Here is a 25,307-nt window from a genome sequence, read left to right as displayed (position 1 = left end):
TGTTACAGTTTTACGTTTATACAAGATTATCCCGCGCCGTGGATGGTATTTTTTACAAAATAGGTTCACGGTTGGGAACGTTTTTGTGGGTTTTTTATGACATTGGACACACTTAATGATCATTGCGCCAACCCAGTGGTCAGTAATGAATATCAGTCCCACAAAACAATATTCTTTGACAAAGTCAGGCACGTGATATCTTGTAAACGGGCACGAGGTGTATGAAACAGAACACCCGTGTTACAACAACTTTCGTTGCTCCGCCACGCTAGAAAAAAAACTAAAAATCATTCGGCGAAGAAAGCCTTTTGTTGGCTGCCGCAAGAATAAAGACGATTATACCAACATCGCAGCATTCTGAGACTACATATAGGTGATAGCAACAGCGTAACGTATAACAAAACCAACGTATATTTGTTAGCAAACAGCTCAACAACAGCATTGATAGTGTTTGTTAGTTCATTCAATGTTTAATGCAAGCCTGCGTTGCGTCATACCAGCTTTATAGTTGTTTTGATCTACAGTTGTTTCTCGTGACCAATAATGTTATCAGCGTTAAGCTACAGTGACTTAGAACACATGATTGTAATTTGCGTTCTCACATGAAAGGATTAGGTTTATTGTTCCCTTTGTATTCTATATATATATGTATATATAAGCACAACGCTTTCAGTGCCGTACCGTGTTATGTAATTGGTTTACACATAGTGGGACTGTAAGAATAGGGTAGGATTCGCATAAAAGGCATATTTCTACACTATGGCGTCACCGGATCTAACTGCTTGAAGAAAACCTATAAACTTTACAAGTTTAACTTTCATTATAATTCTATTTGCCATAAGCAAACACCTGGTGTCTTGGAAGGGCATTGAGACGATGAGACGGTATTTACAATTGGCCCGTAAAGCAAAGTAAACGCGGTTTTAGGTTATCTGATAAATGCCTTCATGAACAACCGAATACAAAGTTCTTGGTGAAGGTTCTCATGCAGACGAGGCACTGGCAGCGCCTTAGTGATAATTAGGCGCGAGAATTTTGCTTGGTTCGCGCAATACTTGCTCAAAGCGACTTTGGTGAATTAGTGAACAGTAGCATGGTTTAGTTTAGTTGTAGTTGCTTAGAAAGAGGTGGTATAGTTTGCGTTATAGTGTCAAAAAATCAGCATTTAGACGTATAACGGCTATATACCATCATTATAGCATGTGTCTATATTTTATAAATTGTTGCATATTTGTATCACTGTGACAGATTAACAAAGTTTTTTATACTAGTTATATTAAAAGCTATACCATTACGCTTTTATATATAACTTTTACATATTTTGTCCCACTGCTAGATTAATTAAGTTACAGTTTTGTTACACATTGGTATCAATATGGGCTGTTGTTCTGGAATCATTAAGTACCTGCTGTTTCTGTTTAACGTCCTCTTCTGGGTGAGTATATACTATAAATATGTTAGATACTGTATATTACTGTGGGGTAAGATGGGACACCATTAGTACATACTACTTCACTATTCTGACCTTGTTTTAAACAATTAACGACGGTCTATATATGGTTGGCGTGGGGATACGGTTTTGTAATTCTTGGAATGTTCTTTGTTTACTACTAAATGGAACGAAAAAAACTAGTGAAAAGGTGTCCCATCTTCCCCCATCATACTGTGTGAGTGCTGAGCTGCAACCCTTTTATCTAATACTTTAATTTAAGTAGTTTTACCTGCAGTGTGTGTATCAACTGTCGTGTTCTTGCTAATCCCCTTCTCATTGTTGTTGAATTTAATAACCTGATCTTCTATGTGAAGAGATAAATACAGAATATGTTATGGTATGATTGCGCAACAGTATTATATATAGTAGGGTGGGGGAAGATGGGAGAACTTTTCATTTTATTTTCTAGTCCCGTTTGATAGTAAACAAAGAACACATACAAAGAGTTATAAAACCGTATTCCCACGACTTCTGTAGACCCTTGTTAATTGTTTAAAACACGATCAGGATGTTTAGTATGTGCTAACAGTGTCCCATCTTTCCCCGCCCTACTATACATGTTGACTATGTGCGTAACGCCACGTTTTTTTTGTATCAATATTAGCTATATAGATTATAAGCAATGTTGATATTCTGTCTAGTTTGCTTCCAAGATTGGGTGCTAACTTGTTGCGAGGTGCTGATAAGTTTGATTAATTTAATCTTAATTTGCTTTCGTGTTAGATTAGAATATGTCTAGCGCCTTGGTTCACTTGCTAGCGTGATGCGTGCTGCCTCTAGCCTGTATAATGGGCTTAAGGTACACGCTGCTATACCATTGTGGATGCATGCAATACACAACAAAGACACCTAACGTCAATTGTCCCAACCCAGTTATTATTTATGGGTTGTCAAGATTGTCACATTACAAAAAAAATAAAAAAGCATGTAACTCTCAAAGTTAGGTACGTGGTAACTCCTAACTCGTGTCGTAAGCGCGCACGGGTTGCATAAAACAGATTATAAATAAACCACATTCATTTATTTAGGCCTACTCGTTCTAATTTATAAACATATATATAAATCAGCTATTTTTAAACGACATTCGTATGTCTCTTTAACTGTATTAAAAAAGTAAAGGTATTATACGTGTCGTTTTAATATTCTAATCCCATATTCACATTCAGATTGCAGGTGGTGCAGTTCTTGGCATTGGTATTTACTTGTTAGTAGCAAACAATGTTCAAGCTGTTGTACAAGTCGCTGGTATCCAGTTTTACTACGCAGGTAAGCGTCTATAAAATATACAAGATTTTTCGAGACTATATAAAACCGTCCTTTAAAACTTATCCACTGAAACGTTGTTACATGCACAGTACTGTAGGATGACATGAATATCGTTGGCTGTGTTAGCATATACATATTATCCGAAATTTCCTTATCGAATTTTTAACAAAACTTTTTTGGAGTCCTATAAATACGGTTGCAAAATGATTCCTATATATAGGATTTAAGTATGACTGTAATTATTCTTTGGGCCATCTTATCCCAACTGACATGAACTACCTAATTGCAGCTTATACTGTTAGTAAAGATAGGCAACTTTTTTATTAGTTTAAACGCTTCGGCACGGCATGTAAAATTAATATGGTTTTATAATTCTTCAAATGTTTTTTGTTTACTGATAAATGGGACGAAAAAATAGAGGTAAAAGGTGTCCTATCTTCCCCCGCCCCACTGTATACCAATTCAACCAAATATCCAACTTTACAATCACTTCTTTATTAATGTAGGAGGACCATCAAGCCTGTTACTTATATTGCCTTTGTTTAAAATCAATGTAAAATTATATTAAACGTATTTGCAAATCTTTTTTTTTACCAGGATGTTACGTTCTTATCTCTGTGGGTTGTGTTATGTTCGTGGTCGGTTTCTTTGGATGTTGTGGAGCTATTAAGGAAAACAAATGTCTTCTCGGCACGGTAAGATTATAGTCTTGATTTCGTTATATTTGTTAGTTCTATTTTGTTTGGGTGTAGGTAACGGCTTTTATCCAAAAGTTCAATAAGTGTACTTCAGTTTTCTGAACATGCGACATCCTTTCTATTCTATATGTTTCGTACTTCGTTTTTACACATTACATAAAAACACATGACATAAAGACTGTCGTTTTATACAGTTACTGTTCGTCTTTCCGTTTTTTTATACTCCGGCCCTCGTATACTAGAAGAGATCGAATATATTTACTATCATTATACTATTATGTCGTTGCTCAGTAATAAAACATTGTAAAATTCTCATTTTTTTGCGTTTAGTCAATTTACAGATCCATTGTACACTGAGTTAACCATTTTTATAAGGTTTATTAAACGTTAAATAACCCATATAACATAACCTTTTATTATTTTTCAGTATTTTACTTGCTTGCTGATCATTTTCCTCGCTCAAGTCGGGATTGGCATATGGGCTCTTGTGTCGCAATCATCGGTAAGTTTAATGTAAAGTAAAACCAACTCAATACGTATACAATGGGGATGGAGACAATTGGACAACCTTGTGTATTCTCGTCCTATTTGGTAAATATAAAACCGCATTCGCACGACCCCTGGGCCGTTGGTTGTTGTTTAAAACACGATAAGAATACTTGAGAGTATATGAGCTTAAAATGTCATTCTTCAACCTACTATAGTAGGGTGGGAAAGATGGAACACCTTTTCGTTCCATTTTCTCATCTCAGTTGGTAGTAAACAAAGAACATTCAAAGAATTATAAAACTGTATCCTCACGACTTCCACAGACCGTTGTTAATTGTTTAAAAGACGATCAGGATATTTAGATATTATGTGCTAAAGGTGTCCCGTCTTCTCCTACCCTACTATATATAAAATTGTTCTTAAGTAGGACGTAACAACAAAAACAAAATCGTTATATAGTAAGGTGGGGTGAATTGGGACACAGAGTAATGTGGAACACTTTTTTACGAGCTTCTATTTGATGACAAACAAATAAAATTGTAACAGAATTATTGTAAACAAAAGACCTATAAACCGCGCACTAAATCCAATTACACTTGTAAATATTATAAATCGTACAAAATATGGGAGAATATGTGCGAAAGTGTCCCATCTTCCCCCACCCTTATATACCAGTTTAACAGTTTTAACTATAGTTATAACAGTTTTAACTATAGTTATCGGATTTTAACTATAGTTAAGGCGTTGCTTGAATTATTCGTTTATATATGCACTTTGCTCTTTATACAGAGATGTATGGCTTATATTAGCACAACGTTGTTAGCTAGTTAACGCCCAGTATTGTTAGTTGGTTTGTTTGCATTGACTCATCAACACATCGACATTACTTTGTGTAAGGTTAACTTTAATCTAATTAAATCAAAATAAAACCATTTAACTAAACTGATTTTATTCTTCCCAATTTATTGTTGTCAAGGTCGCAACCGACACATAAACGCTGTTATTAAGTGTTTAACCACTGCGCACTGTAATAATACAATATAGATTATGGACTATAACCCTACTACAATGGTACAACACAGTGACCCTTTACCCACAACTGGGCGACAATCCATAAGGCTAAGTTGCCTATATAAACGGTGGCTTTATCGTACTGTGGAGTAAGATAAATACTGTTAGCACCATAATATCCCGCATTTCTTATAATCCTGTTTTTAACAAATAACAATGATCTTTTAGACTAGGGGGTATACCGTTAATTTTGTAAATGTTCGTGGTTTACTATTAAATGAGACGGTAAAACAGAATAAAAACCTGAACCATCTCTCCCAATGCATATTTTTACACCTTTCATTTGTTGTTATTGTTGTTTAAAGTGTCATTGAACGTAGAGAGCAGCACAACCCAACAACCATTATATTTCAGATTGAAACCGAAATTAAGAAAGGCTTGAACTCCACATTACCGTTGGACTACAGCAAAAGTGACGCTTATGCCAACACTGTTGTTGCTGTTCAACAGAGCGTAAGTGTTTTGTTCGGGATTAATGAGCCATTTGTAATTAGAGGGTAATGGGACAACTATGGTCGAAACCCTAGCTCGACTACTCTGGTACCTACAGGGCCGACCGGCACCGTGACAAAGTGCGGTTTGCCTCTTTTTCTTAGTCCAGAGATACGGTTTAAGGCTCATCACCGTATCAAAATATTTAATAATATACAATTTTAAAAATAATCACATACAGGGCGCGTAAGCAGCTTAGAGGTGTATGAAATAAACGCTCGTGTTATAAAGACTGTCGTTGTCCCACCATGCTAGGACGCATACATTCATTCTTCATTTCCGCTAGTTTGCCGATGATATCATACTTAATACATTTCTCTTTTGCTTAAGTTTAAATGTTGTGGATTGGTCACCGGTTGTACGGATTGGATTGGAGGAAACACCACCGGTTGTTCATGCACCCCTGTTATCACCAACAGCACTGTGTGTGCAGTGCCATCTAGCGGAACTTGTATAAATGGTGACACGCCGGGAGGTGCTATCTACACCTCGGTAAGTTATTTAACTTAAATATTATAACTGTGTACTTGGACTGCATCCACATGGTTGTTAATTGTATTATTTTATCACAATAATAATAACAATGAATAATAATGTTATGTTGAACACGTATCGACATTTCCTACGCGTTTTTCCGTTTGGCTGGAAAGTATGTTTACATATCTAATTAGTCAAATATTTGTTTTAAACGTTGTTTTGTCCACTGTCGTAATACCTGTTTTAATGTAAGTGCCCATCTCTTAAAATCCGACTATCTTGTTACTGAATGTACAGGAAATGTTATTTCTTCTCATGCTTACTGTCGTGTATTCTTAAAACCATGCTTTTCATGCGTGAAAGTGGTATTATTACAAACAACACCAAACAAACATATTTTACTTATACACATCGTGCTCTATAACATCTTAATTGAATCTACAAACTTAACATTTGTCATCACATATACAGTAGGGTGGCGGAAGATGGGACACTTTTTACTCTATTTTCTCTTCCTATCAGGTAGTAAACAAAGAGCATTCAAAGAATTATAAATCCGTATCCTCACGACTTCCCTAGACCATTGAAATTTAAATGTTATGTGCTAAAATTGTCCCGATTCTCCCCACTCTACTATACTATATCTAAATGTACTTACTTCTGCCACTATTTATAGGACTGTTACGATGCCATTATAAAGTTCATCAACGACAACATATACTTGATAGCAGGGATTGGGCTTGGCATTGGTTTGGCTGAGGTAAGTGTGATTTTTGGACGTATTTGTGTTACTGGAAAACTAGAGGTTACAACACATTTATATATCAGAACACACAGGCAATTAATGTACATTGTACTTTCGTTTTCTGGTACTATTTTCTTCTATATATAAAATTTATACGGTTGGAGAAACCATCGGTGCTTGAGATGTATAAGATGCAGATGGCATTATTTCACCTATCGCTTGACAAACTATTAACTGTTATATTGCTGTTTATTTTGTACTTTATTGGTTTAGCCCTAGTGTGATTTTTATTTTGCTTGTAAATTCGTCACAGTTAAAATCGTATAGGTATACCACGAAATACTGCACGTTTTAGAGTTTTTTTTTAATTTAAGCGAGCGGTTTGCCCAGAAAATACACGTATTTTTCTGTGTAATATAGCTATATAACGTTGAACATGAACAAAACATTAATCGAACTGTAACTGGGAAAACTGTTCGTTATTGTGCCCGCCCTCGTAAATGAGTAACGGCGTTTCAGTAAACAAGGCTGTTACATATTAACTCTTGTGTAAATACAAAATACGTAATATGGCAATGTTTAATACGAGCGTCTAGGTTTATTTCCACCAGTATTTCTGTAAATTTCAGAACATTTGGAATCCATTGTTAATTCTTCAAAGGTTTCGTCCAACATTTTAGATCTTTAATATAGGTTTAAAAAATATGTATTCGGGTTAGGTATTTTACTTAATGTTGTAACTTTGTACTTTGGGGTTACATTCGGTGGTATTAAGAAACGCTGATAGCAATGGATGTACATCATAGCGAACTTAAATATTTCAGTTCGCTATGATGTATATCTTTATATAAGTTAAAAAACACACTATTTATGTTCGTGGTGCATAATAAATATCACCAATCTACTGTTTAAAATATTCGAAATGTCCAACATTTTGCCAACGCTTGTTACCAAGTTAAACCCATGTAAAAACTAGCGATACTGTATGTTGGGGTAAGCCGGGGCTTTTTAAAATCTCTTTTTATAGGCGCCCATTTTGACAATATAGGCGAACTCACTCAACGAACAGAAAATAACAAGATTACGTCACACTGATAATAAACATTCTATACTTAGATGTCGGGGAACACTAGATGAAAGGTGCACGCGAAAAATGTTTAAAGTTTTTCATTTTATTCATTGCAGATATTCGGGATGATATTCGCCTTGGTAATGTGTAGGTCGGAAAAAAGCGGTTACGAAACATATTAAGGGATGGAAGCTACCAAATGAGTGAACATTTAGTTCACAATGGTAGCAAAAAAAACTACATTTGCACATCACCAGCTATATATATATAATGTACCACGTAACAATATACGAAGCAATCTTTTTTCAGTGCCTTTTAATTCGGCCAAGTAATCATGTTCATAATTTTTAATTATCATCAATTTATTACAAAATTTTACTCCTCGAAAATTTGTTCTTGTTCACTAAAGGTAGAGCAGGTGGTTTACACAGCAGTTATAATTAAAGTCGTCAGCAAAGTTAAACAACAAAGTCAACACAGCCAAATGTTTTATATATTTGCACAGTTTTGAACGTTAAACTTTAGCGCAAATGCACTTCAGTTAAAGTTGCGAAATCGTTTTATAAATATGTGCTTAAAACAAAACACACCTTATATACATGCGGGTCATGAGTTTGGTGATTACTTCATATATTTACCAAACTACAAAGTTGAAACGTAATTTATCTAAGTTACATTTCTCTTTACGCATTAATGACGTATGAGCTAACGTGCGTCACCGGACGTTTACGTGATAAACTTCGTGTGTGTGTGGATTCTCTGGAAAAGTCGTAATCTATTTTTATCATGTGTTTGCACACACGTGAGTGTTAAAGTTTGGCTCATGTGATAGCTTGTTTATTAACCGAAATAAAAGGCCGACACAGCGGTAAACGATTATTTTTTAACTAAATGCGTTGTTTACACAGCACAAAAAGTTAAACTCATTTTAAAAGTTTGTTTGCCATGACAGTATATACCTACTAACCAATAGAAAATTGTTCTATATACGCATTATGACAGTTAACTCTAAAAACAAAGCATATTCATGAAATTTATAAGTTAACATACTTGCAGGTGGATTGAAATAAAACTAAAGGGAATTACAAATCTGTTTGTATTATTTTGGGATTCAATAGGACCATTTATATAAAACGTCTTTAGAATATGATGTTACTTGCTTGTTTACACGGACGTACAAGCGTTCTATCTTATCTTCTGATATCTGTGACATCTTCAGCGAGATTAAATATTAACCTACGTTCGGACGGGTTGCCAAGTGACCCCATAAAAAAAACTATAAAAGGAAGAGGAAGGACGGACATAATGTAAGTTTGCGATAACAGCGACAGAGTGTAACGAAAGACGGAAACTGTGCATTTGAAAAGATTTAAGCAGAAAATGCCAAATTTAAAAAGTACAAGTCATAAAATGAACGTTTGAAAATATAAGTAAAAAAATCACATTTGAAAAAGACCGAAACTTAGCTAAGTCAGTCTCCTATAACATTCTCAACAAAATTTCTTGTGTCCGGCAGAGAAAACATTTTATAAAAGATTGTTATTCCGAAACCAGCTGCATAATAACCAAGCATCAAAATGTGTCTTTACACCATCGCAAAGTATCTTCTATTTGCTTTTAACTTAATTATATGGGTAAGTTCATGTTTAATATTTGCAAAATGAACCGATATATATATTAATCTATTTTTTTCAACAGCTAGCGGGCGGGGGAACGCTGGGTGTTGGTATTTGGCTTCTTGTAGATCCATCAATACAAGACTCGATGGATTTAGCGGGCTTAGAAATCTACCAAGCGGGTAAAAACTATACTTCCGTTCTTAATTGAAGTAGCAAAATTATTATTTTAAAAAACAGTGTCGCATTTTAAAATGTCAAAGAAACAATGGTTTAAAAAGTTTAATCGAATCTCTAACGTCGGCAACCTAAATTAATAGATATTACATCAGTTTTAAAGACGAAAATATAAAGTTTATTACATCACCTCTGCTCCTTCTCAATAATCGCTTAAAGTCTTCATAAAAATATCGTTTCCTAATACTTCGGAGTTTTATCGACTCCGTAAACAATTAAATTCCTATGGCTCTTGCTCCAACAATAAAACACCTAGATGCGTCCCAGATTTGATTTGACGTATCACCAAGTATGATTTTTTATTAATTTGTAAAAGTGATTGAGGTCTTGGGAACTTTAAAATAACAAGGCCTTGGAAACTAAGTTTAGCTTTACGCAGGAATGTCTTCCGCTAGAAGCCACGAGACCAAGAAACTTGTGATAAACCGCACAAAACCTCAAACTTGACTATTTTGTGCGCCATGGAATTGTTTTAGTATTGTAAATAGCATTATACGTTACGTTAGCCATAACGTGTGCTTTTATACTTCAAATCGCAGCGACAGTGCTGCGGGTGGATTATAAACTTATGAACGGAAAAATACTCAGCACAGGATAGTTTATAATAAAAATACCTTACAGTGGAACTTTATATTGGAGGACCACGTATTTAAGTTGCCAGTTTAGTTTTTTTTTATGAAATATTTATTAAAATAAATTTATTACAGGTGCCATAGTGTTCGTGGTAGCGGGTTCGCTTATTCTAATAATTGGCTTCTTTGGTTGCTGTGGAGCAATAAAGGAAAGCACTTGTCTTTTGGGAACTGTGAGTTGAAAATACGAGTTAAACAATATGTAACAGGGTGGGGTAAGATGGGACATTTTTGTTCTCTTTTCTCGCCCTGTTTAGTAGTAAACAAAGAATATTCACCGAGTTATGTAACGGCAAATGTGAGATATTATTTGCTAACGGTATCCTATCTTACCCTATTTACAGTACTATATACATGGTAATAGTTTGTAATTGTATAATTATGTATGTGTCATGGACGGATTGGTGCTTTGCAACTACATCGTGTGTTAAGAACGACAGGTGGAAAATGCGGGCTTAAAGTTTTTTTATATAAACGAACGGGTTGGGCAAGAAAGCTTTAAAGTGAAAGACTTTAATGACAAACGCATAGCCTTCGTGCTGGTTGGTGTTTAACTCTGTATTTAAGAGAAGGTGTGGTGAGTAACCAAACACGAGAACATGTTTGTCTCATTAAGTTTCTTTTCTTTATGTATAGCACTGTGGGGTAAGATGGATACTTTTACCAAATAATATTTCTTATTTCCTAATCGAGCTTTTACCAATTAACAACGCTCTTTTAAAGGTTACAGTTATATAATTCTAGAAATGTTTTTTTTTGTTCACTGCTAAATAGAACGGTAAAATATAAGAAAAACATGAACGAACTTACCCTAAACCCACTGTATATCTGAGTTTTGTGTTACATTGCAGTATTTCGGTTTTCTATTCGTCATCTTTGGGTTACAACTTGGAATTGGGATATGGGCGCTTGTCAGCTACGATTCGGTAAGTGGTTCAGTTACTATTGTAGGGGAACTGGTATCTAATAAGTTACATTCGCGTTTATATAGATGGAGACCGCTATAAACGATGCCATGAAAGTAAACGAGGGCGGACTGAACCAGAATGATGACGCAAACTACGTTGGAGTGGAACAGAATGTAAGTTATTATAAGTTAAATCGATAATCATTTTTGTATTATTTGGTGACAATAAGTAGAAATTTCCGTGGCAAAGTGATTAGCCCAATTTTAATATTTTTTTCGACACCAATACATCTAAGCTATTTTGTATTAACAGCTGCAATGTTGCGGAGCTACCAGAGGTTGCAAAGATTGGGCGACAACGTCAGCAAGTTACGGTTGTGGATGTGACCCGACCAGTTCCAACTTAAAGAACATTTCAAACTGTGTGCTTCCCAACTCAAAAGATTGCCCCGACGACACATTTCCCGACACACAAACAGGCCACATTTATGGCCAGGTAGATTCTTATTTTTCTCTATAAATATTTTCATTCTATTTTCTCGGCCCACTTGGTAGTGAACAAAGATCTTTTAAAGAATTATAAATACGTATCCTCACGACTTCCATGTACCGTTATGTTAATTGTTTAAAACACGATCAGGATATTATGTGATAAAGATGTCCCGTCTCCCCCCACCCTACATTAGATTTAAAAATCGATCATTGGAGCCTAGCGTTTATACATAAAAATATAAAACTAACAGGAAAAGAGAATCTCCGTTTACTTGCACATTAATGCAATAAAATTCCGGCGCCGTAGAACAATGGTTGTATGGCGCCTGGCTCCAGCCGAGAGTTTTGGGTTCAAGGCTCGACGCTGGTATAGGGGGCTTTTGTGTGTACTATACTAACTTGTAAGCAGGCACAATGTGTATAATAGAGAACACCCGTGTTATAACGACTGTCATTTCTCTGCTACGAGCACAAAATAAGCTACATTCAGTTATTCAATACCGCATTATTTCAACTGCTAGTATTTTCATTTTAATTTTCTATCTTTCCAGCCTTGTTCTGAAGCAATTTATGATTTGATCTACGACAACTTAACTATTGTTGGAGCTATCGGCCTTGCTATAGCAGGAGCAGAGGTAATAAAGTTATATGTTTTAAAAGCGCATCAGTGATTAATGCTGTAACGTACAAATATACAAATATTAGGTACTTTATGTTTGTAGTTCTATTTTACATAGACAATTGGATGCAGTGCTAAAACAGAATTGTTTTGTGTTTATAAAGTTCGACTTAAATAATAATTTTGCGGACCTAAAATACATTTATGTTTTGTTATTTGGCCATATGGGCTACTCATGCAATTTTAACATACCGTTTGTTTTATATTACGGGAAGAGCATTTCTAATCAGTAAGACCATGTTCTACATTTATTTCTCCCACATACCGCAAATTTATGATATATATAGAATTTGCGTGCTATGTCCCATAGTAATAATTAACCTAACCCACAATTTAGCTTGTGTTGTAACATTTGTTTAAAATCAATAACCTGTTACTATAGATTCTGGGCATGATCATTTCCATGTGTTTGTGCTGCTCAATCAAAAAGAAGAACGACCACGGGGTGTAAGCTGTAAAGTTTATTAATAACTGCAAAACGGACACATTTTCTACCTGTTATTTTCCAAACACCCAAAGCCATGATCTCTGTATATTTTTACAACCCAATAATTCAACATGGGCTAGACTTCAGATCAGAACGACACTCTAGAAGCTTTTAATTTAAAACGGAATCGCGTTTTGGCATTTACAAGACACTTAAAGTTCAGGTTCCAATATATTTAGAGTCAAAGAACATAGATATCAGCTGTATATCTATTTACTTTGAGTTAATACCTAATACTTCCAAAAGCTCTTGTCTTACAAATTCATTCATAATCGATGCAATTCTGACGTCATATGATATTTTATGACGCTACATTTAATGACGCCGGCCAAAAATTGATTTGCCAAAGTGTTTTTAATGTACAGTATTCTGTAGTACGCTGTTATGATACTGGAACAGGTTGACAGCAGCTTAATGAATAAACCCTTGCGTTCACTTGATCATTTTTGTTTTTCTATAACGGCTTTTAGATGCGTTATTTGATTTTAACATTATTGTAAGTTCTGCAACCAAGTTTTATATTTTAGAAGCTAATTTCAAATGCTCTTGTTTTATGACCGGTCAGTCAAGCTAATGATTAAACCACCATAAACAATGCAAGTTCAATCAACAGCCCTGAAACAGTAGGCTACATTGAATCTTGAAATAACAGTTGTATTTTCCCTCCCATTTGTTTAGAACTAGTTAATGTTTGATGTAAACAATGTTCCTCTGCTACATATACTTCTTTGGAATTCTTTGGACGTTATTTGTTTACTACCAAATGAGATGATAAAATAGGATGAAAAGGTGTCCCATCTTCCCTCACCCTACTACATTTGTTAGGCTCCGACGAAGTGACGTGTAGACAGGCGTGTCGAAGTGCTAACTGTTAAGACTTGGATTCTATGTGTTGGTTTACCAGTGTTTATATATTACAAGATGATTTTATCTGACCGCGACGGGTGTTTTATAAATCTGAGTATTATGGAAGTATATATAGCACTCTTAAGACCGAAATGTTAATAATGTTTCAAAGACTTCAAATAAAGAACTGAACGTGTTTTTAATAATTGGTGTACAGATAGTCCTTACTGTAAAAAATCCAGAAATACCAAGGTTTCCTTTTACAACGATATCTTTATCTGTAGAAAAAATCGGCAAAGGATTGTTTTTTTTACGAATGCGTTGCACGGCCTACTGGAGATAGAGACTCTAGTAGGCCGTGATGTGTTGGTAGTCGTTCTTTATAACTCAACTCTGTCATTTCCCTAGGCCTATGTGATACATTTATTACGAAGATAATTTTACATTTACAGGTGCCATAGTGTTTGTCGTAGCTGGTTCTGTCATCTTCATAGTTGGTTTCTTTGGTTGTTGTGGAGCAATAAAGGAAAGCACTTGTATGTTAGGAACGGTAAATAACAAATGTGTTCTTTTCGCTTAAGCAAGCTGTCCTAACGTGCTTGCTGTTAGGGTCATTTTTTATTTCTTAAAACTCATTTCTTGTTTGTTTGCAGTATTTCGGTTTTCTATTCGTCATTTTTGGGTTACAACTTGGAATTGGGATATGGGCGCTTGTCAGCTACGATTCGGTAAGTGGTTCAGTTACTATTGTAGGGGAACTGGGATTTCAATAAGCTACATTCGCGTTTACATAGATGGAGACCGCTATAAACGATGCCATGAAAGTAAAAGAGGGCGGACTATACAGTAATGAGTGGAACAGAATGTAAGTCGATTGCATAGAATTATCAAGTCAGGTTTGTTAAAGAACTAAATATAATTTGCGGTATGTTTTCCTTTGATGAGACATTTACAATTTAATTTGTATTAACAGCTCCAATGTTGCGGGGCTACCGGAGGTTGCAAAGATTGGTCGGTATAAATTCAACAAGTTACGGTTGTGGATGTGACCCGACCAGTCCCAACTTAAAGAGTCCGGCCCACGGTTCTCATGGTTGCGCAGTTTTTTGCATAAGAATAAAGTTTTATGTCTACTGGTGCTAAATTAACAGCCAGTTTGTGAAAATTCGCTTTAATTTAAAAGTTATGAACGTTTAAAAAATCAAATTTCAAAGTTGTAAAAAACGTCACTCGCGGGCACTGTGACGTCACAATGCAATATTTCGTTTATGGGGAAAACCCGGCCTATCAGCGGTTTATCGTTTATTGGTGCAGTTTTGATAGATAAGCAAATCAAAACGTTTTTTAAGGTATTAACAGTACTTATGGCTTTAGCAACTTATTGGAAACTATTTCCTAGGGATCAGTGTATAACCAAACAAAATAGCCTACCAAGCTTAGTGGAGAATTAGTTTTCGTGACTTTCTTAGGGTTCAGATTTTAAATTCTTTTTGTTTTTTCCCTATATGGCATAGACTATATTTATATCTGTATTTAAAGATATCTTATAGGAGTTTACCATAAGCCGAGTAATCATGCCTGATTGGTGCTGTGTTTAAAATAGCAAGACAAGAATGACTAAAGTAATAATAAGTATATATATATAGGTGTGTGTGTTTTCATTTTCAAAAGGAAGAGCGGGGCTTAGAAAAAAGCAAGCAACATTACATTGGTATGCGAGTCATCTCATATTTGTAGTGCACATTTTACTTCAGATGGTTTTACTATGATATGTTCTCATTAGGATATGCAAGGAAACTTGTTCGAATCAAGTAAGTAGCATTTATTTGGAGAGCGCAGAAGAACAGATCCACCATCTGGTACAAGCATTCTTTATTCAAAACAATGAAAATAATCCAATACTTAAATATGTATTTCTAGTAATGTTGAATGAAAACAACATAAATCTTGCATGAATCACATTTTGTATGAAACAAGACCATTCAAAACTGAATGATGAAATATTCTTGTAAATGTTGTTGAACTGTCACTATAATGTTGTTCGCTTATACTTTTGATCAGTACTGATGGAACCTTTCTGTTTTCCTTTTCCAGTCATTCCGGTACCTATCGAACAAAGTTCTGATCAGCTGTGTAGCGATACTGTCTAAACAGAATAAACACCATAAACATGTGATTGACCAACTTTTTGGTATGAAGGCCAACAATAAATACTAGACTAGAGTAAATTGATTTCACTAAATTTGTATTCCATGCTCAGGTCTCAGTCAAGAATATCATATTTGCAACACATATCTGTTTACACAAATTTCAACAAATTCAGGAAAAAAGACAGTGCAACACTTTAACCCACAGACTTATTAAATGTCACATTTTTTTAATAAATGCTATTCTTGGTCAACCCACCAAATTGTGTTGTTGATTTGCTCAGCTTCACTTATTTTCCATGGTCTTGGCATGTCTACTTCCCCAAGACTTGCTGGAAGTACAGGTTCAAACTGGAAAGGCTCAATACCTATTGCTAGTGGACTAGGATCTTCGCTTATGTCACTTCATTAGATGAAATACTTCTACCTGACTATACATCACACACTGACACTTTTACATTATTGTTAACTGACAAATTTAAATAGTGTAATACACTTACAAACAATTTTAAAAAATATTAATTTTAAACTAAAATCAGGCCACAGCATTACCTACGCATATTTCTTAATTTAAAAGTAACAGAAAATGCTATGTCGACGGTACACTCTGTTTTGCTGCAAACAGCAAAGCCTAAATCAGCTGATCGATTAGAAAAAATCGTGACGTAATTTACGTCATAGTGCCCGCGAGTGACGCAACAATAGGCGAATTTTTTGGCACTTTTTAAAACGTTTTTTTGGCCAAACTAAATATTTTTTTCACAAAAAATTACCACAGATAGTATTTATTTAGTGTAAATTTTCATTTAAAACCAACTTGTATGAGCGTGGTCCAGACTCTTTAAGGAACATTTCAAATTGTGTGCTTCCTGCCTTAAAAGGGTGCGAGAACGACACATATCCCGACACACAAACAGGCTACATTTATGGCCAGGTATGTTTGTTAATACTGAGCTATATGCGGTAAATTGTATATATGCGCAACCAAGAATTATTTAAAACGACGCATTCAGTTTTGTTTTTTCTTACAATTTTTTTTTTGGATTAATATTCGTATCTATAATTCAAAATTCTCTGCGCTGCTAGCACTATAATACAGTTTTAAATAACGTTCTATTCTATTATAATATATGTGTGTGAGTTGCTACGTCAAGGTATACGCCATGGTAAACTGAGATCTAGACTGGAGTTTGCCCATTTAGCACTTGAAGCTAAATTGAAATTTTCCAGCCTTGTTCTGAAGCAATTTATGATTTGATCTACAACAACCTAACTATTGTTGGAGCTATCGGCCTTGCTGTAGCAGGAGCAGAGGTAAGTCATATGTTTTGTAAAACATACCTTTTTACAAAGAACGTGTAAAATGCCTGTTAGCAACAGTTTAAATATTAAGTATAATAACAAATTCTGTATTATAATTTTTAATATAGTAGGATGGGAGGAGATGGGACGCCTTTTATTCTGTTTTCTTCTCCCATTTGATAGTAAAAAAAAAAATTCAAAGAAATATAAAACCGTATCCTCACGACTCCCATAGACCATTGTTAATTGTTTAAAACACGATCAGGATATTTGGATATTATGTGATAAAGGTGTCCCGTCTTCCCCACCCTACGATATATTATACTCGGTTATTTCGTACATTAAATATACAGCATATGTCCAATTCTAACGGTTTTTATTACAACATATCGAGGAATAATAATATATCACTAAGTGGTCCCAAGAAACCTAATGTACCAATTTAGTTAATTTTTTGGACAAATGTAATATTTGAGTTAATAATTTATGTTTATGCACAAATGTAATATTTGATTGAAATCAATAACACTTTGTTGCCATAGATTCTGGGCATGATCATTTCCATGTGTTTGTGTTGCAACGTCAAAAAGAAGTAACACGTACAGAGTCCAAGCATATCAGCACTTTCAAAACGGACGCATTCTTTTAAAACCCAACTTTGTCATTTAGAATGATCCTCTGAAAGCTTCCTGTGTATTTATACAACTCCGTAATTTAACATTATAGCACTGATAGATTTCAATGGGAACCCACCGAAACGCTGCCTTGAAGCAAGTTTTGAAATACAGAGCGGTACGCAGCCATCTCTTTTAAGCCAAACAAATTTGTCACACTTTGTTGACAACCATGGCGCCCTCTATTTAAGAGTGACAGCGTATTTTTACAGGACCACTGCGTACCTACTTGTCTGTACTTTATACATTGGCGTCCCAAATGCCGACAAACATTTTAATTTAAACGGTACAGAGATACAATTTAAACACGGAAAAGTTTAAATTTAACAAACAGAAAAGTTATCAAACTTAACCTATAGAGTCCCGAAAGCTCTGGTCTTAATTCCAATCCTAGACAATGCAATTCTGACGTCATTTGCTATATAATGACGTCATACGACCAAGGTGATCCTAGAATACAGATATTCTAGCGGCCATTTTCGATACCTTCTACTGGTACCACTAACCTAAAATTTGGACACTGTACTAACTAGACCCCAGCGGTACCGATTCTAAAATAAAAAATTTAAAATTCAAAAAAATATTAATTATGAATATTAATATTCGTCATAAAAACATATTTATAGAATTTTCTCCCGATCCAGCTTCGAATATGTTACAGCGCTAAGTAATACCTAAAATATGAAACATTATTTTCTTTAAAAAAGTGCGGGGATAGATGTTAAATATAAAAAAGTATGATCATAACTTGAATCATATAAATATTATATTTTCAATTTTTTTTGCGAAAATATAACTTACGCATACATCTATGTAGGTCACTAGCATGTTATCCCCATCGAAAAAAAAAAATAATTTCAACTTTTTTTTATAACTGAATATTAATATTCGTCATAAAAACATATTTATAGAATTTTCTCCCGATCCAGCTTCGAATATGTTATAGCGCTACGTAATACCTAAAAAATGAAACATCATTTTCTTCACAAAAGTGCGGGGAAGGGTTCAGAATACAGACAAGTATGAGGGTCATAACCCGAATCATACAAGTATTAAATTTTAAAATATTTCGGCGAAAATATAACTTACGCATACATCTATGTAGGTCACTCACATGTTATCCCCATCGAAAAAAAAATTAATTTCAACTTTTTTTTATAACTGAATATTAATATTCGTCATAAAAATATATTTATAGAATTTTCTCCCGATCCAGCTTCGAATATGTTATAGCGCTACGTAATACCTAAAAAATGAAACATCATTTTCTTCACAAAAGTGCGGGGAAGGGTTCAGAATACAAACAAGTATGAGGGTCATAACCCGAATCATACAAGTATTAAATTTTAAAATATTTCGGCGAAAATATAACTTACGCATACATCTATGTAGGTCACTAGCATGTTATCCCCATCGAAAAAATAATTAATTTAATTTTTTTTTTAAATTTGAATATTAATATTCGTCATAAAAATATATTTATGGAATTTTCTCCCGATCCAGCTTTGAATATGTTATAGCGCCACGAAATACCTAAAAAATGAAATATCGTTTTCTTCAAAAAAGTGCGGGGATGGATGTTAAATATTGTGGAGAGTATTAATTACACGAATTTCGTGTTTATATATTTTATTTGCACGAACGCAAAAATAGTACATATTAATCCACATAAATGTTTTTATAACAAAATTATAACAGTAAATATAAGAATATTGATATACCTAGTGAGGCTAAAAGTATCGGCGTTAAATGGTTTTGTATCAATTGCTCTGACTAATTTGTTTACTACCTATGATAACTATGTGTTTTCAGTTATATTCTACAGGAATCCGACGATGATCAACGAACAGACAACGAGGAGATCACTAAATGTTTGGTCACTATTCCTCACTTTTTACTCTTCTATTAATTCTGCATCGTATCAGTTTGCAGAATAGTAGAAGAGTAAAGTGTTTGGATTACAACTGCACAAAACTCCTCTCTGGTGGACCTTGCCAACAACGTTAAAACTAAATTCTATAAATATATTTTTATGACGAATATTAATATTCAGTTATAAAAAAAAGTTGAAATTATTTTTTTTTTTTCGATGGGGATAACATGTGAGTGACCTACATAGATGTATGCGTAAGTTATATTTTCGCCGAAATATTTTAAAATTTAATACTTGTATGATTCGGGTTATGACCCTCATACTTGTTTGTATTCTGAACCCTTCCCCGGAATTTGGTGAAGAAAATAATGTTTCATATTTTAGGTATCACTTAGCGCTATAACATATTCGAAGCTGGATCGGGAGAAAATTCTATAAATATGTTTTTATGACGAATATTAATATTCAGTTATAAAAAAAAGTTGAAATTATTTTTTTTTTCGATGGGGATAACATGCTAGTGACCTACATAGATGTATGCGTAAGTTATATTTTCGCAAAAAAAATTGAAAATATAATATTTATATGATTCAAGTTATGATCATACTTTTTTATATTTAACATCTATCCCCGCACTTTTTTAAAGAAAATAATGTTTCATATTTTAGGTATTACTTAGCGCTGTAACATATTCGAAGCTGGATCGGGAGAAAATTCTATAAATATGTTTTTATGACGAATATTAATATTCATAATTAATATTTTTTCGAATTTTAAATTTTTTATTTTAGAATCGGTACCGCTGGGGTCTAGTTAGTACAGTGTCCAAATTTTAGGTTAGTGGTACCAGTAGAAGGTATCGAAAATGGCCGCTAGAATATCTGTATTCTAGGATCACCTTGGTCGTCATACGTAAATTACGACCACTAAAGTTCTTTACCAAGGTGTTCTCAATGTACAGTTAGACCCTCGTTAGCTGTTATGATGCTTAATTAGGTTGAGAGCAGCCGAAAAAACAAACTATATTCCCTGGTGATTTTTCTATCTGTTATAACCCCACTAACATTTTAAACGACCATCTTATAAGTTCTATGTCTACTTTTAAAATTAGATGTAGTACTGCTGGATAGGACGGATACCGTTAGCACATAATATTCTATTATTTTCTAATTGTCTTTAACAAATAAAAGTTCGTAACGATATACGGTTATATTATTCTGTAAATATTATTCGGTTACTATCAAATGGTAAAATAAAAGTAAATCAAAACATGGAATATATTTTACATCAACCTACTGTATGAAAATGTGGTTATCTCCTGAACAGTTTTTACGGTTTGATGTTCTTATGTCGAACCTTTATATTCTTTACTTTTTGAAATTAAGGAGTTTCCCGTGTAGATTTTTTTAATTTTACGATTTTATTCACCCTTTGATGCGAACCACTTGCAGTGTCTCGAAAATATTTCTCTTATCTCGAAACATCTTCAACATTTGCTCACCATCCTTCAATAGTTAATGGTTAACTTGCCAATATAAGGGTTGCTGAGTTACTTACACTTACGGATGAAAAGTCAGATTAATAACGCGTAAGTTAGTAGAGCTAGTGACAGTATGTAAGAAAAGCTGATAAGTTAGATTACATATAAAGGGGTATATATAGTAGGGTGGGGAAAGATGAGACATCTTTTTGTTCTATTTTCTCGCCCTTTTGTTAGTTAACATTAAAAAAATATAAAACCGGATCCTTGCGTTTCCCATTAACCGTGGTTAATTGTTTAAACAATCAGGATATTTTGAATATTAAGTGCTTAAAGTGTCCCATCTCTCCCACTCCACTATACATCATAACCAAGTTTTAGCTTTACTATTCAAAATATTCATTATTTCAGTTTCAGCTCGAGTGAAATTCTATCCAAACTTTAGATTTGTTAAAAAAAGAAATAACATACAAGAATCACTATGTGTCTCTACACCATCGCAAAGTATCTTCTATTTGCTTTTAACTTTGTTTTCTGGGTGAGTTGTGAAAGTTTAAAATGATCACAACCGCATGCAACCCTATATTTTTAACAGCTGGCGGGCGCGGGAACATTGGGTGTTGGTATTTGGCTTCTTGTAGATCCCACAATACAAGACTCTATTGATTTAGCGGGTCTTCAAATCTACGAAGCAGGTAACCAAAACAAATATTGTGTCAGTCCGAGGACCGTATATGTTCACGTACTTACAAAACACCCATAGATTCGAAACTTATAAAGTTTACCAATGAAACAACCTATATATAGTAGGGTGGCAGAAGATTGGACACTATATTTTATTCGATTTTTTCATCTTATTTCGAAGTAAACACAGAAATATAAAACCGTATCCTCACGACTCCTAAAGATCGTTGTTAATTGTTTAAAATACAATCAGGATATTTAGATATTATAAGTTAAATGTGTCCCATCTTCCCCTATAGTACTATGTATATACTACTATTTCTAAACAAAGTTAACGCAATAGATATTTTCGGTTTATCAGCCAACCTTCACAAAACGTTTTGTTTTTAAAGTGTAACTTGCTTTATCCTCGCGTGGCCGGAAAACGACAGTCAGTTGTCTTTATAACACGGATGTTCCGTTTTATACACCTCGTGCCAGCATTTGTAACATTGTTGGTATTTGTTTCAGTTGTTTTATTTATACTGTATGGCTGACAGTTTAGACACCCTATATTAGTGACCACCGCTGGGTTGAAGCAATTGCCGTAAAGTGTCTTCCCAAAGACACATACGTCTACAATAGTAACAGCGACGAGTCGTGAAGCCATACCATCTTTAGACGCAAGCGTGCTACTGTGTTACGGCGCTTGACTTTATGCTCCGTCACACAACTGCAGGACGTTATCATTCAACCCAAACTTAAAACACCTTGTTTATTTATTACAAACTATATTATTTTACTACAGGAGCCATAGTGTTTGTCGCAGCTGGTTCGCTTATTCTAATAATTGGTTTCCTGGGTTGCTGTGGAGCAATAAAGGAAAGCACTTGTCTGTTGGGAACTGTGAGTTGAAAATATTTCAACTATATTTTACTTGATATATTAAGTGTTGAAGAAGCTGGGAAACACGAACAGTTTCGTTCTGCGTCAGCTTCTGAAAAGTAGTGATGATGTTGAGAAGTGGTGATGATGTTTTTCTTGGTTATAATTTTTTTACAAAAGTGTAAAGTTATTAACAGTTGCGTTTATGTTGTTTGGTTTATTGTATTTGCTATACAATAACCCTTCTTGTTTGTTTGCAGTATTTCGGTTTTCTATTCGTCATCTTTGGGTTACAACTTGGAATTGGGATATGGGCGCTTGTCAGCTACGATTCGGTAAGTGGTTCAGTTACTATTGTAAAGTTACTGGTATCTGATAAACCTACATTTATATAGATGCAAGCCGCTATAAACGATGCCATGGCAGTTCCACTTAATAGTAAGCTAAACAGAAATGATGATGCAAATTACATTGGAGTGGAACAGAATGTAAGTCGATTACGTATTAAACCAATACTTTGTTATGCTGTTATTGCTAAACTACCTGCTGGCAGCTACAGCACATATATATACTGGGCGATGAAAGAACTAAAACATTTTTATTATTAAATTTTTAAACGTTTCTCAAATACGATTTAGTAAAGTGGGGTAAGACGGAACACTTATAGCGGCAAATACCCAAATATCCTGTTCGTGTTTTAAACAATCAACAACGGCTATCGGGATCGTGTGGATACGGTTTAATATTTCTTTAAATATTCTTTGATTACTACCAAGTGGGACGAGATAATAGAGGGAAAAGGTGTCCCATCTTTCCCCATCCTACTATATAAACATGGACTTCAAAAAAAAACATTTCTTTACAAAATCTTGACATTTTTGGTAAAAAATAAAAAGAATGCCAAATGCACTTTCTTATTAGCCTCACTCTGATTAATTTATAAAGTTTGTGTGTCGTTGAAACAGCTCCAATGTTGCGGAGCTACCAGAGGTTGCAAAGATTGGGAGACAGCGTCAGCAAGTTACGGTTGTGGTTGTGACCCGACCAGTTCCGACTTAAAGAACATTTCAAACTGTGTGCCCGCTCATACATTGAATTGCAATCAAGACCAAAACAAGAAAACATCAACAACAAACTACATTTACGTACAGGTGGATGATGGCATTGCAAATATTATTCTCATGGATGAACATTAATGACTTACTGTAATATATCAACCTCTTCAAGCCTATTTAAAAATATTACTATAGTTGCAAACGCTATATGTACAATTTGGTTCTTTCCAGCCTTGTTCTACAGCAATTTATGATTTGATCTACGACAACTTAACGATTGTTGGAGCTATCGGCCTTGCTGTAGCAGGAACAGAGGTAAGTGAACAGAGGGTTTGTAGACGGTTTGAGGTGAGGAAGACGGGACACCTTTAGGGTGGGGAAGACGGGACATTTAATATTCAAATATCCTGATCGTGTTTTAAACAATTAATAACGGCCTATGGGAGTCGTAATGATATAGTTTTATAGTTTTTAAAATGTTTTTTTACTACCGAACTATTGGAACGTGAAAATAGAACATGAAAGTGTCCTGTTTTACCTCATCTACTATATAATTATTAGAACCGAAGAATAATGTGTTGGTGTATGCCTGGCTGTATGGCAGATTTCGTATAAAATATTTAAATGCGTCAACTTACTTATTAATTGAATGAATGTAACTTATTTATCATTACGTGGAGGGGTAACATAAGACGTTTTAACACGGAGTCCTAAATTTGCATTACGTATCATTCATTGTATTTGCTTGACACTAGTAAATGTATTTGAAACAAAAGTTTTTCTGGTAGGTTTAATATTAGATTAATCTATTTTTAGTATAGTCGGATGGGAGAAGATGGGACACCTTTTCATTCTGTTTTCTTGTCCCCTTTGGTTTGGTAAACAAAGACAATTAAAAGAATTAAAAAAAACGTATTCTGACGATTCCAATTGACCGTTTTTAATTGTTTAAAACACGATCAGTATATTTAGATATTATGTGTTAAAGGTGTTCCATCCCCCCACAATACTATATATTATATACAACACATTTAAAAAACTGTATAATGTTGGTATATAGATTCTAGGTATGATCATATCGCTGTGTTTGTGCTGCTCAATCAGGAAGAAAGAGGATCGGCAGTTATAAGGCGTATGAACGAACATCACAATCTTCCTCTTATAACACAACTCTGCCATTGGAATTAATTTACACACTAATATCTTATATGTGTTTGTTTTGACACCCAATAATTTAACCCAGCAATCGTTACGTCATATATGTTATTTTTAAAATCATACCCAAAAGACGACGACTAAGCTGGATTTTCCAAAATGCTTTCGATATACAGTTGATAAACTTACTTGCGCTGTTATGATGCTTGAATAAAGTTAAGAGCAGCCAAATATATATTAAACTCTTTATTTATCCGGGAATTTACGTTATTGACAGCCGCACCTAATGTTTAGCAAACATTTGCCGACAATAAACTAAGTAAACGTTACTGGAAACGTCTTTGAAGCTCGATGTTGAGGGCATTTTATCTCGAGTTA

The 25,307-nt window shown here is 34.4% G+C and overlaps 3 protein-coding genes and 2 long non-coding RNA genes across 6 annotated transcripts; 4 read left to right on the top strand and 1 right to left on the bottom strand.

Annotated features, from left to right (window-relative positions):
• The first annotated feature begins 1,283 nt into the window (after nucleotides 1–1,283).
• Nucleotides 1,284–8,188, top strand: LOC149729395 (CD81 antigen-like). The gene is made up of 8 exons (XM_089886851.1): nucleotides 1,284–1,435; nucleotides 2,659–2,758; nucleotides 3,356–3,453; nucleotides 3,884–3,958; nucleotides 5,371–5,469; nucleotides 5,839–6,000; nucleotides 6,662–6,745; nucleotides 7,916–8,188. Exons 1-8 carry the CDS (start codon nucleotides 1,376–1,378, stop codon nucleotides 7,979–7,981), a joined length of 744 nt encoding a protein of 247 aa, XP_089742977.1. The 5' UTR covers nucleotides 1,284–1,375; the 3' UTR covers nucleotides 7,982–8,188.
• A 747-nt stretch (nucleotides 8,189–8,935) lies between these two features.
• On the top strand, nucleotides 8,936–17,841 carry LOC149729392 (CD9 antigen-like). Of its 2 annotated transcripts, none has more exons than XM_089886850.1 (8): nucleotides 8,936–9,433; nucleotides 9,498–9,597; nucleotides 10,360–10,457; nucleotides 11,136–11,210; nucleotides 11,276–11,365; nucleotides 11,505–11,687; nucleotides 17,073–17,156; nucleotides 17,687–17,841. In XM_089886850.1, exons 1-8 carry the CDS (start codon nucleotides 9,377–9,379, stop codon nucleotides 17,738–17,740), a joined length of 741 nt encoding a protein of 246 aa, XP_089742976.1. In that variant the 5' UTR covers nucleotides 8,936–9,376; the 3' UTR covers nucleotides 17,741–17,841. The 2 variants fall into 2 exon arrangements, with proteins under 2 accessions (XP_089742976.1, XP_089742975.1); XM_089886849.1 differs by lacking the exons at nucleotides 17,073–17,156; nucleotides 17,687–17,841 and adding exons at nucleotides 12,235–12,318; nucleotides 12,745–13,284 and having other exon boundaries at nucleotides 8,970–9,433.
• On the top strand, nucleotides 14,553–15,949 carry LOC149729394 (uncharacterized). The gene is made up of 2 exons (XR_016385864.1): nucleotides 14,553–15,406; nucleotides 15,479–15,949. It is a non-coding gene; the product is annotated as an uncharacterized LOC149729394 (long non-coding RNA).
• Nucleotides 15,551–16,690, bottom strand: LOC149729393 (uncharacterized). Its single transcript, XR_016385863.1, has 2 exons — nucleotides 16,102–16,690; nucleotides 15,551–15,801 (listed from the first exon to the last, which is right to left on the bottom strand). It is a non-coding gene; the product is annotated as an uncharacterized LOC149729393 (long non-coding RNA).
• Nucleotides 17,842–21,561: 3,720 nt separating the features above from the next.
• On the top strand, nucleotides 21,562–25,258 carry LOC149729391 (CD9 antigen-like). The gene is made up of 8 exons (XM_089886848.1): nucleotides 21,562–21,709; nucleotides 21,767–21,866; nucleotides 22,643–22,740; nucleotides 22,980–23,054; nucleotides 23,115–23,207; nucleotides 23,685–23,870; nucleotides 24,006–24,089; nucleotides 24,835–25,258. Exons 1-8 carry the CDS (start codon nucleotides 21,653–21,655, stop codon nucleotides 24,901–24,903), a joined length of 762 nt encoding a protein of 253 aa, XP_089742974.1. The 5' UTR covers nucleotides 21,562–21,652; the 3' UTR covers nucleotides 24,904–25,258.
• Nucleotides 25,259–25,307: the final 49 nt, after the last annotated feature.

This window comes from Ciona robusta, chromosome 10, assembly GCF_009617815.1.
Source record: "Ciona robusta chromosome 10, ASM961781v2".
Classification (NCBI taxonomy): domain Eukaryota; kingdom Metazoa; phylum Chordata; class Ascidiacea; order Phlebobranchia; family Cionidae; genus Ciona; species Ciona robusta.
This window is presented reverse-complemented; position numbering and strand designations above follow the sequence as displayed.